The 12,200-nt window shown below is 36.0% G+C and overlaps 1 protein-coding gene across 2 annotated transcripts; it reads left to right on the top strand.

Annotated features, from left to right (window-relative positions):
* Window positions 1-4,006: 4,006 nt before the first annotated feature.
* Window positions 4,007-11,944, top strand: LOC149021799 (Ubiquitin-like superfamily protein). Of its 2 annotated transcripts, none has more exons than XM_089149979.1 (5): window positions 4,007-4,030; window positions 4,370-4,435; window positions 4,523-4,708; window positions 4,873-4,912; window positions 11,233-11,944. In XM_089149979.1, exons 2-5 carry the CDS (start codon window positions 4,433-4,435, stop codon window positions 11,316-11,318), a joined length of 315 nt encoding a protein of 104 aa, XP_089006105.1. In that variant the 5' UTR covers window positions 4,007-4,030; window positions 4,370-4,432; the 3' UTR covers window positions 11,319-11,944. The 2 variants fall into 2 exon arrangements, with proteins under 2 accessions (XP_089006105.1, XP_089006104.1); XM_089149978.1 differs by lacking the exon at window positions 4,007-4,030 and adding an exon at window positions 4,041-4,217.
* The last annotated feature ends 256 nt before the right edge of the window (window positions 11,945-12,200 follow it).

Below are 12,200 nucleotides of genomic sequence, written 5' to 3'. Positions count from 1 at the left end.
ATGAAAAAAAGAAGAAAGAAGATAAACCTAAGTTTAAAAATTCCACACAACCAAGAGCACTTCATGAGAATAATTTTAAACCATACAAAAACAATCTAATGATTCTACAAAGAGAATACCTGTGTCTGATTGATTCAATTCTAGGGTTATTTGGAGATTGATTCCAACCGATTTTGTGTCCTATTTTGCTTTGAGTCAAAGAATACCAAACACAACTCAATAAGGTGTGTCCATGAACAGTTTATATCTCTAACTCAAACCAAACTCAAGAATGACAATGGAGAATGTTTACATTAGATTGGTTTCACACCAGAATTTAGATCAGAGTTAAAAAAATTGATACAAAAGAAAATACCTAAATGATGGATGCCAAGAGAGAGCAGCAATGGCAGCAACATTTCTCAAGGAGCTTTGAGATGACAATAAAACATAGGGAGACCACAAAGGGGATTTCACCGGGATTCTAGTAGCCATTGCAAGAAGGACACTTGTATTTAAATAGGAGAGTGATATTAGTTGAGAGGTTCTACTAGAATGGAAATTGCAAAATGTAATACCTTTTGTAATCTCCATTGTTTGGTGGTTACAGTATTTCCTTACATATGAAAGAAAACTCACCCATTATTAAGGGCATTTTTGGTATTAATTTTCATTCTCTATATTGCCTATTTAAAATAAATAAATACACAAGTGTTGCATCCAAATCTGACCTCTTTAACAATTTCCACTAGATTCTAGTTGATTATAGTTTCTTATAAACAAAGAAAGGTGAGTGCAAGCCGACTCAAGTGGTCGGAAAGCCGTATCCGAATGTTAAGTTAGATTCGAGTACAACACCAATCTCTGATAGGTCTTTAAAACTACTTAGTAGTGAAACTTAAAGAAGAATGTAGGAAGAAATGAATGTTATCATTACATGTGGTAGGTGGGAGGTATTTATACTTTAATCTGATGTTTGGTGGCCGTTGGATTGTCCAGGTGGCGACGATCTCTTACTTAGGATGACACGTCACAAGAATGAAAGCTTCATCATATCCCATCATGTACTGATAGTAGGCCTAGCTTAACAAGCTAGACTTAGAGAACTTTTCACCTCGGTAGGTTGGCAAAATGGGTTCGCACATCTCAAGAAAGACGAAGAATTGGTAACATCATTGTCAAATTATATGTGCGGAACTCTCTTTGTGCGCTCTAGCCAGCAAACATACGTGAGATATCCTCAATCGAATTTGTTAGAGAGATTCTCGTCCACTCATCCTGAGTCACATGGAGTTGGTTTACTTCCAACCACTCCATTCAATTCACTTTGGGGTTGATCATCACATTCGACATATTTATGACTTTATGCACAATAACAATAATCCATTTGTGTTCATAATGAAAAGTGGTTTTGGTAACTTTTGTACAAATAAATTATGGAATGAAAAACAAGTTTGGTATGTCAAAATAAAAATAGACAAAGAAAATGATAATAAAAATTAAGAATAGATTGTCTAGGTTTGGATGTGAGAAAAATGATAAATAATAAGTTTATCTTAAAGATAATATATGTTTACCATTATACCCTCAATTTGCATTAGGATTTTAAGTGGCTTGCACGGAACTGAATAAAATGACTATTTTTACCTCTAATCCATAATTGACAAAAAGTCTCTAGATTTCAGGTTTTTCTATTTTTCTAAAATAAAAATATGATTTAAAATGGATACCTAACACATCATTAAAATGAAAAATGCCAAAAATTGAGAATGAGAATTAATGCAAAAAAGATAGTACTATTTTATTTTCTTTGATCATCATCAACCTAGTCACAATGACTAGGGGCCTATATGTGGAGCTATGCAATGACGAAGACTCAGTAATTGGACGTTTGAGCAGGGCCCGCTTTTGGGGAGGACTCCATTACGCTCGCCCGCCAATGTTTTCTTCTGCGTCGGAGGGAGACCTCCTTAATCTTACCCCTTCTGGTCCGTCCGTCGTCACGACCACATATTATAATATTCGAACCACTAGAGAATTTGTTTAGTTAGTAATGACCAACAACACTTGTAGTGAAAAAAGTCAAGTTTTGACTCTCCTAGAGAATATAAAATAACCCACCAAATGTAAAATCGTCACTCAAAGAAAATGCTTTGATTTTTTTTTTGGGTATGGAAACTAATAAATAATCTGACAAATATTCGATAGAATCAGTCAAAGATGCTAAAAAGAAAAGATTTGAATTTGTTTAGTCGTCTCCTTTGATAAAGAAAGAGAATATCTTCTTTGATTTAGGAAATTTTAACCTCTAAGAATGTTCAAAGATACAACTGAACATGTTTAAACCGAATCTTTTATAGTATTTGTCAAAGGGACAACTAAAGATATTAATTCATTTTGTCTGGAAGTTAATAATTTATTTTTCCAAATTTGAACTCATTTTGTTTGCATTGAGTTGATTCTTCCAAATTTGTATTATAAATTATTTGAGTTCAAAGTGATCTTAATCATGGTGGTCCTTTATTAGATATTAATTCATTTTGTATAAAAATTAATAATTTCTATTCTAAATTTGATTTCATTTTGTTTGAATATAGTTGATTCTTCCTAATTTGGGTTATAAATTATGTAAGCTCAAAGTGAACATAATCATGAAGGTCCTTTATTAGATACATTTACCAACGGGGTTGGTCCAAGTGGTAAGCGTTGGTTCGCTTAAACAATGTTCCAGTATCGAATCTTTGTGGATGCAAAAAATCCTCACTGGGAGATTCACCCACCACAATCAGGTGTGAGACGCGGGTCGAACCACTGGTTTAAAACCGGGGTTGGCAAACCAAAAAAAAAAAAAAAAAGATACATTTTATATCTGGGTCCAGCCCATCGGTTGAAGTGGAAGCCCATCTACAATTTATTATGTCAAAGTAATATCCCTTGATCCAAGTGTCCAAATAAAAATTGCTAAACATGCTCAATAAGTACATCCACTACAATAGTGGCAAGTGACAACTTCAAAGGTAGAGGCAAAAGTTGTGTTGATTCACATGCTTGGCAGGCAATTTGTGTTCTTTCGACCGCTTTATAATCACAAATATGTGAAGGCCCACAAGTGAAAAATAATAATTTTTTGAGAAAGTGGGACCCATCACCAGTATCCTATGATCCTCTGTAGTCTATGGTTGACAAGTGACGGGGAGCACTCTTTGCTCCTTATTAGGGGAGAGGATCCGAATTCCATCTCCCCTCCCCTTTTCTTGTGCCTGTGGGCTCTAGTCTTTGTGACTGGTTTGAAGATGACTTGAAAAAGAAAAACTCAATAAGTACGAAAATTAGACTATAAGTTATGAAATGGATCTTACCAAATAAAGAAAAAAAGAAAAAGAAGATGAAATGGGTAATCAAGGGATGACACTAATATTGGGGGGAACTCAATATGTGAGACTGAAAATTTTCAAAAAAAATCAATACATATGGAATTTACATTTATTATTAGAGGTTTTTACGTGTGGATCTCCTTAGTAGACCACAAACTAATGTTAGGTGCCTTTAGTGCAATATATTACATGTGGATACTAAGTTCTAACCAAACTAATACCATTAGTCACTGTTAAGTATATTCAAATTTCAAATGTAGAGGAACCAAAATACCGCTTTAATACATTATGTTATTGTATGTTTTCCTTTTATCTCTCTATATATATATATTAACCATATAATAATGCTTAATGACCAATTATCTCTTTTTAAAACCATATATTAACATAATATATTAAATGCACTTTGATCATTTACTTTTGAAATTTGAATATACTTAACCGCAACTAACGGACATTAGTTTTCTTGGGCCTACACGTAATATATTGCATTAAAAAGACTCAAAATTAGTTTAAAGTCCAATAAAAAACTCTTATTATTATTATATTAGTATTTTATTCAGCCAAAATAAAAAAACTCAATTCCAACGGATTCCTCACGCGTGCGCTTATTTTGGGGATAAAGGAATAGGTCTTAGCCATCTCCTTTGTATCGACTCTTGAGGCAGAGCCGTGAGGTGAGTATATTAAAACTGTTTATCACTTTTCGTTTGTTTCAGTGTTTTGGGTGGGCCGAAGGATGTCTCAAATCGGTTTTACGTTTTTGGAAGTGATTATTGCTTAGGCTAGGGTTCTGGAATTCGAGCTAAGGTTCAGAGTAATAAGGGAGTAGTTGGCTTCGGGTAATTTTCATGGTTAGGTTTGGTGAGTGTCGTCTTAGTTACTGTCTTCCATTGAACAAATTTCAATTCAATGTAGTATGATTCGACTTCTTTCTTATGTGTTTTCGATTCAAATGAGTGTTTCTATTGTAATTCTGGTCTTCTGATTCGTTGTTTTCATTTTTCTTGCTGTAGTTGTTTGATATCAAGCTCTTCTGGGGTTATCGGTTTATTCCTCTGTTATAGACAAATCTTCAAATGGTATGTTTATAATATTTCGTTCTTTTTTTTTTCTTTCATTAATGGATTCTAAAAGCCATGAATTTGTTAATTTGTTGTCCATTGCAGGCTATGTACATCCGTGTTAAGCGTGAGAAGACAACCTACTTTCTGCAGTGCGATCCAACTGAAACAATTATAGAGATTAAGCAGAAATTGCATATACTTACTGATCATCCGGTGAATGAGCAACGTTTAATCCTGGTGACAACAAATGAAGTATTAGATGACTCAAAGACATTGGCCGATCAGAAGGTACTAATTATTTAGAATTCCCCCTTCTTTTTCATTGTTCTTTCTGTGACTGTCGAATCTATCTATGTTAATGCAATTATGGTGTTACTTACCATTAGAGTGGCTGAACCAAAAATGTTTGTTTATTCTTCAATTCTGCTTAGGAATTTCTTCTTGTTTTGCAGGTTGAGAACGATGCTGTTGTGGCCCTTACCTTGAGAAAAGGTTTTAGTTCTCATCCTTCGCATTTTTCATTCCTCGCCTGTCCATCCTTATCCTTTAGTTATCTTCGTATTGATATGATGTAAATAGTTATTTACACCCCCCCCCCCCCCCCCCCCCCAACAAAAAAAAAAAAAAAAAAAAAAAAAAAAAAAAAGAAAAGGGGAAAAAAGAAAAAAATGATTATTACATTGCATATGGTGCCTTGTGGTTGGTTGGTATGATTGTTTCCCATTAGTTGTTGAACCTTCTTTAACATAGAAAATGGACTTTGTTTTTGTAAGATAAGCTATCTTGAAACTGTTACTCATAACACCTCTGTATTTGTTCCACCATGGCATGAGTTCTGTTTTAGAATGCTACAGTTTATTGAAGTTTGTGATAGTGGGTGATTGGAAGAGATTTAACATTCACAAGAATAAAAAAGGGGCTTACCAAGTGCATCAGGCTCCCTCTTCTTTGGGTTTGGGGAGGGTCATTGACATATGAACAGTTTGGTGGATTAGTCCAAACTGTGGGGGAGCTCATATGGGGAATGAACCAGGTCCAATTTGATTGTTGAAGTCTTGTAGGATATAAGGTAAGTGATGATTTTGGTAGTATTTGCCTAATAGTTTTGAAGTCTATCTAGAGTTTCATTTAGAATTTAATTTCAGTTTTAGGTTAGGATGAATTTTTTTAGTTTTAGAATTGGAGTTTAATTATTTTCTTTCAATACCAGTGTAATCAGATGATACTCAGATTATAATGAATGGAAAACTAAATTTGTTGGTTGGAGACAAGCTTTGGTGAGCGTGTGTCCCACCCCTTGCCCCCACCTTTTCTTTGTCTCCTGGTCTTCCTACTTTTAGTATATTTATAAGAAATTGCTACTCGAAACCATTTTCGGTCAGAAAATAAGAACTGTTTGGTAACTACTCGCGTAGTTGATTGTAAAATAAAAAATAAATTTTGTATTCCATGTATAAAATAACCTTCTTATATTTTTTACTTTGAAAAATTTGAAATGCATTTGCATGTCCTCCTTTCTCCTCCTGCCACCTGACCTGCCATGCCCATGCAACTGCTGCACCTGCCCCAACACCCGGATGGGCAATCAAATCAGACTAAAATAAACTCGAAAATGAGTGTAAGTTTTCTTTTTGGAAAATAAGATCAATTGAGGTGATGGAACCAATACCTTCATTGCAGTACCTAATGTAAAAGAAAAATATAGATAGGTGATAATGGACTTCCTCCATTCTGGTTTGCAGTCTCACTGTCCAAGGTATATCACACACTTGGCTTTTCACACCAAGGTTTTTAGGACTAGGTGTTGCCTATGGTTTTGACCAGCCACAAAATCAAGTTCTGCTGAGGTCTTGGTGATTAAGTTTTTTTTCCTCTTCAAGACTTCGTGGTGGGTTTCAGTGGCCATATGGCCAGGATAGGTCTTGATCTCTACATCTACCATATTTTAGGCCTTCTATAGAGATGGGAATTTTAGTTCTTTACAAATTGAAAGCTTAAAATGGTGCTTTGAAGTTTGAACTCCGACCCAAGGTTGGTAGTCTATGGTGTGGGTGAGCTCCACCTTTAGGCTCCTCTAGTCAATATTTAGAAACCACTTAATAAAACTAGAGGCGTAAAACAACTAGTTAAATATTAGGAATTAAAAAAATCAAACCTAAATGTGTCAAGCTTAAAATCTATAACCAAACTCAGTTTGTTAATATTTGTTAGAAACTTAGAATGAATAAAGATCAGGAAAAAAGAAGTATGGATCAGTTACTATGCAAAAACTAGTTTTTTGAGATTTTTCCCCCCCTCTTTTACTAAAACTGATCTTGATAAGGCAAAAACCGAAATTTTGGTAGAAACCTAATACTTTTTTCGAAATTTTGACCCTAGGTTTTGGGCCTTATATGACCTCTATTTCATCCAATTTCTTGCCTCTTACCTATTTAAAGCATAATAAACACAATGGAACTAATATTTTGCCCAAAAAACTACTGAAAAGTTATCATTCAAGTATATTAACAAATGATTGGTTCTGACAGGTAAAAACCTGTATTGCATACAAGCATAGAATCATCAACATACATGAATTGTTTGATAGAATGGCTACATATACAACAAGTCAACAAAATACAATGACCAACTAGATTAAGTGATGGTGTTTCACATATTAAGTTCAAGCCCATATATCAAGTATTTTTTCAAAATACATAATTTAGAAAATAATTTAAAATAAAAAATTAAAAAAATAGTAGCAATATTAAAAAAAAAGTTTAATGACACTCATAAATCATAGTCTTAGACTAGACATATATTAATTTCAAAGCAACACAAGATCATTTAAGGAATGAACAAAACAAAAATATAAAAAGGGGAAGTTTGGAACTTTTGGGTATAACTATTGTGGCTTAAGAGATGTTTGAAAGCAAAGGAGTTGTAGAAATTAGGTGAAAATGGGATAGAAATCAACAAAAACCAAGTTGAAGTGTCGAAACCTATGAGATTTCGGTTGAAACCTGCAAAATTTTAGTCAAAACCTTGTACTGGTACCAAATCTTGGCACTTGTTTTCTGAAAATACAGGCATTTCAACCGAAATTTCGACCGGTTTTCAGTCGAAATTTATTCCATGATTGAAGCTTCAATCTCCAAGGTTAAAACTTCAGCTGATGGCCGATTTGCCAAGAAGAGTCACCAAAACCTTCATTTGGAGGGGTCCCCCCCCCCCCCCCTTCATAGTAGACCAAGAGAGGTGATGCAGGGTGACAAGGACCATATCTCAGTCAAAATAGGGTATGATACCCATGTGATTGGTCTGGTTTGACTGAGTTGGGGTGAGATCCAAAAATTAACCATGATCACTGTAGACAATGCATGCTTTCTTTATCACCTGTGGTCTTGATTCATTTCCACCATGATACCGAGATTTTCCAAGATCTCCGCTGATCACTAAAAACAACTGAGTTGCACAGCTTGAGAGAAGAAACTTCAAAATCTTATTAATCTTGCTAATCTATTTTGTCTGGGGAGTCAAATCTGGTTCGCTATTGAGAGAACAGAACATAAAAGGGAATAACTCATTCCTAAACTATAGCTGGTGGATGCATATTAGTCTTCAATTGATTTTTAATCTTGATCTCATCCAGCTGGCATGGGTCTAATTCAAACCTGGAAAAATTCTGGAATGTATCTTCCTGAAAATCAGCAAGCCTTGATACCCACTTATCTCTCAAACGTTACTGTTCGATCTCTGTTATAGGTGCTCAATACAGAGTTTGAATAAGACCTGGATCTAGGCCAGGTAGTTGCCATCTTCGAACCCAATTGAATGACCAAGTCTACATCACTATGCTTTGCTGTTAGGATTATTTATTACTGAATGGAGTTAGCATTTAGAGAAGCAGTTATCTGATACAGTTTGGGAACACTTGGGTTATTGGAAAAGATTAGATATTGTAATACAGGTTGAGCTCTCTGGTCGTCTATCTCCCCTCTTCTCCTGAGCCCAATTCCTTCTGTAGCCCTTTGTTATGCTTCATTTTGTTTTCTAAATTATTTTTGTACAAGATCATTATTATATATTAAAAAGGAAACAGGAATAATAGAATCACAGTTCTTATGTTGCAAGTGTAGCAGCATTCAGTTCTAATCTACATGGTTGGACCTTTCAAAACTAAAACAACTGTGCTGAACATACTACAGTGAAGTACAACAGACATTCTTACTGTGACTACTTTCTATAAATGATAGTTCTTCCTTACTATGTGTGGTAGAAAAATATCAGGGGCTTACTTAATGTTTTTGAGGCCAACTGTATGGGTGTAGATTGTGGCATTGTGCTTCACCGAGGAGCTCTGTGACAACCCTAACAGATGCCCAGATGGTTCATTGACAGATGAGCTCTGCTAACACTAAAGGCATGGCATGTGGTTTTGAAGGAACTCAAGTTCTTGTGACTTTTCTGCTGTTTAGCTTGTTTCTATGATAGTAAAACCCAAATGCAAGATATTGAACAAGGGCCGAAACTTTTTAAGGAGCATGGCACTGAAAACTGAATTGGTCTCCATTTCTAGTTTTGCAAGCTGGCGATGCCATTACAGCAACAGAAAAGTAGGGAAGCTTATTGGTAATAAGCGTTGATGAAATGGAGAGGTGCATCTGAAGTGTTGTGTGATTAGGCTACTTATTTATAATCTGTGAAGGAACTTTTTACGACAGTCATACAGCTGGATATGATGTACGGTGCAGATGTGGTGCAGTTAAAAAGCATCATTCAGATAAACTGAATGCATTGGAGATGAGGATGTTGAGATGGATGAGTAGCAAAGCTAGGAAGGACAAGGTTAGGAAAGATGGTATGGAGCTGATTTGGTAGTATCTCTAATGCATGATAGGCTAGGAGAAAGTCATTTGAGGTGGCATGATCATATTCACGGGGGACCCTCAGATGTTCCAGCACAGAAGAGTGAATTGATTCAGATTGAAGGAAGTAAAAGAGCCAGGGCCTTAGGAGAAAAATTGAAAGACATGCATAGTGTTAGCCATTTATCAGGCATGTCTTCAACTAGAACTGATTGGAGGGCAAGGTTCCATGTAGCCATTTAGTTGGGATACAGCTGAGTTGTTCTTGAAGTCCAAATTGGCCTTATGTTCACAGTGACCTGTAGGTAGGCGGTGGCTTAATTTCAAATTCTAGATGCTTGTGCTTGAAAAATAAATAAATAAATCTGGGTTTAGTTTGTTTCATCTGATGACTTTTTTAATTATTTCATGTGGTGGTTAAGGTGGAACATATTTTTAATATTGAAGAGAGCAAGCAAAAGGATTGACCTCACAGTTTGAGCCATGGAAGTTTGGTTGTAGAATGCTTCTGTTAACCTTCATTCCTCATCATTCTCTTGAAAAAAGAAAAGTTTTTTTTTTTTTTTTGGGGGGGGGGGGGGAGTTGACCATTGACCAGTAGGATGGCTTTGTCAGGCATTCTGGGTTGTAGGTGAAAAAAAAAAATTGTATAGAGCTCATTAAAGTTCAATTTTGTTGCGGCTACTCGTTCTTCTTGTATAGGAAAAAATGGATTAAAAACAAGGAAGCCTGAGGTGGACTAAGATGGTCCTCCTAGTAATATGTTAGTAAATGTTAGTAAACTAGTTGATGCTGTATGACCATTCTTTTCTGTTTTAAACCCTTGATATGCTTGATGCTAATAAACTTGGGATACTTGTATATGCCTACTCTTTGATCCTTAATATCAGGTTTTTTTCCTGGAGACAAGTTGGAATAAACAGAATAATCAAAATGGAATTTTAATTTAAAGAAAAAAAAATTAATAGAGACAAAAGGAGTGGTTGACAATCAGAAGAAATCCCATGACGTCCAGTTATGATATTTATTCGTTCTGGGGGAGGGAGATGACTACAGAATTGGAACAGGATGGATGTAATTGAGAGAAGCTTGTGTTGTTTTGTATTGTGTGATGAGTATGTCCCATTAAAACCACGGACTAACTAATAGAAGGCGTATACTCTGATGGTGCTAAATGCTCAGAAATGAGGACTAATATACGTGTAGAATCACTGTTTTGAAGGTACGGATATTTAGATGGTGGGTTGGCAAGTCTCTGATGGTTGGAACTAGAATTTTGAACAATTGAGGAAATTTATGAATTGCTTTGATATACTGACAAGATGAGAATTTTAGCATGAGATGATTGTGTTCATGTAACAAACAGTATAGTGCAAAGTAAAGGGGGTTAGCAGAAGGTACATGGTTTGAAGTTGACGCACATCACTGCTGACCAAGTTTTAAGATCCTGGTATTGGGATCCAGATTGTTCAGAACTGAGTCCAATCCAAATTGGCATGGATCGAACAGGATCGTCCTTGTAATTGGCATGGTCCAGGCATGTAGGGGTTTCCGTGTAGGATTGGCCTGAGGTGATTTGGTGAGAATCAGCACTCTATTGGCCTGAGCTGGGGTGGTAAGAATCGGCATTCTATCAGGTTCTTGAGATCCTGATGCTGACCTAACTACTCGTATGTTTCATTATCCCAGTCCCTCCTCATCATTGTAGCTGCCGATACAGCCCATTACCCTACTGTCTCTCATGGTAAAATTGCCCGCTTCTCTTTTTTATCCGTTTTCTTCTCTCTCTCGACAGGTAAATTGCCGCTTCTTTGTTTTGGTAGGGGTGAAAGATATGCAGATGGAATTAAGATGTCTTCCTCCCTTTTCTCCCCCTCAATTATTTGAATTTCAGAATTTAAATTTATTAGGTCTTTTGTTGCTTTGCAAACTTCTTAGTTCTTATATTTTCCACCTTGTTTACAGATGATGATGAATTTGAGGATATAAATATTGCAAGGCCAGATGATTTCTACCAATCCCGTGATGCTGATGGTGGTTCAAATTGGTAAATCAGAGATTCCCATGGGTTTGGTCGTAGCATAACTGGGATTTGTCATATCTTACTTTTGATTGGAGCCTGGAGGTGATCATTACATGGTTGTGGTTGTCGAACTGCTTCTGTTGTATCTTCTTGCTTTCCTACACCCAAGTGAATTTGACAGATAGAGCACATACACATAATGTCTGGAAATACATCCTCTTGTCAAACCGTTGATTTAGAAATTACTAGTCTGATGTTTTGCACCTATATGTCTTTAGTACCATATGGTTTGTCTGTCCATGAATTCCTACTGGTCTTGTGTATCTGATCAATAGAGCTGTTAAAATTGTTGTGTTTCATCAGACCAGAGGCGAAGTCCAGATGACTAATTAGTGTCCGACACAGAAGTCCTGTCACAGGCTCACAGGGATTAGCCTATTGTGGCTACTATCTTGTAAAGAAGTGCCTTGGACAAACTTTGGCACATGTACTGCTTTGTTCTTCGATCTAGCTGTTGCCTGATCCTTTGTAGCCTCTGTTTGGTTATTGGATTGCTCTGGAACGGAAACGCAGAAAAGCTTAATAATGTTGAAGTCCTTTGGATTGTTGACCAAGCTTGCCCTTCCCCTTTTGGCTTGAAATATATCTTGTTCTTTTGGTATAAGGGAGCTTATAAAGGAGAAGGAAAAAAAAAAAAGGGGGGGGGGGGGGGGTGTTGTATATACTACTAGGGAGGGTTCAAATCCATGACCTCTTCATTAAGAGGTATTGAATGTTGTCAACTGAGCCAATCCTTTGATGATATATTTGCTTGAAATGTACTTTTTCACATAATAGAATCTTGAGGAAGTCACTTACAATGGATTGGGAATTTCTTGTGAGGTAGACTAAGCGAGAACAGGAACAAAGG

This window comes from Hakea prostrata, chromosome 3 (genome assembly GCF_041222555.1).
Source record: "Hakea prostrata isolate BN-2017 chromosome 3, UWA_Hpros_2, whole genome shotgun sequence".
Lineage (NCBI taxonomy): Eukaryota > Viridiplantae > Streptophyta > Magnoliopsida > Proteales > Proteaceae > Hakea > Hakea prostrata.
This window is presented reverse-complemented; position numbering and strand designations above follow the sequence as displayed.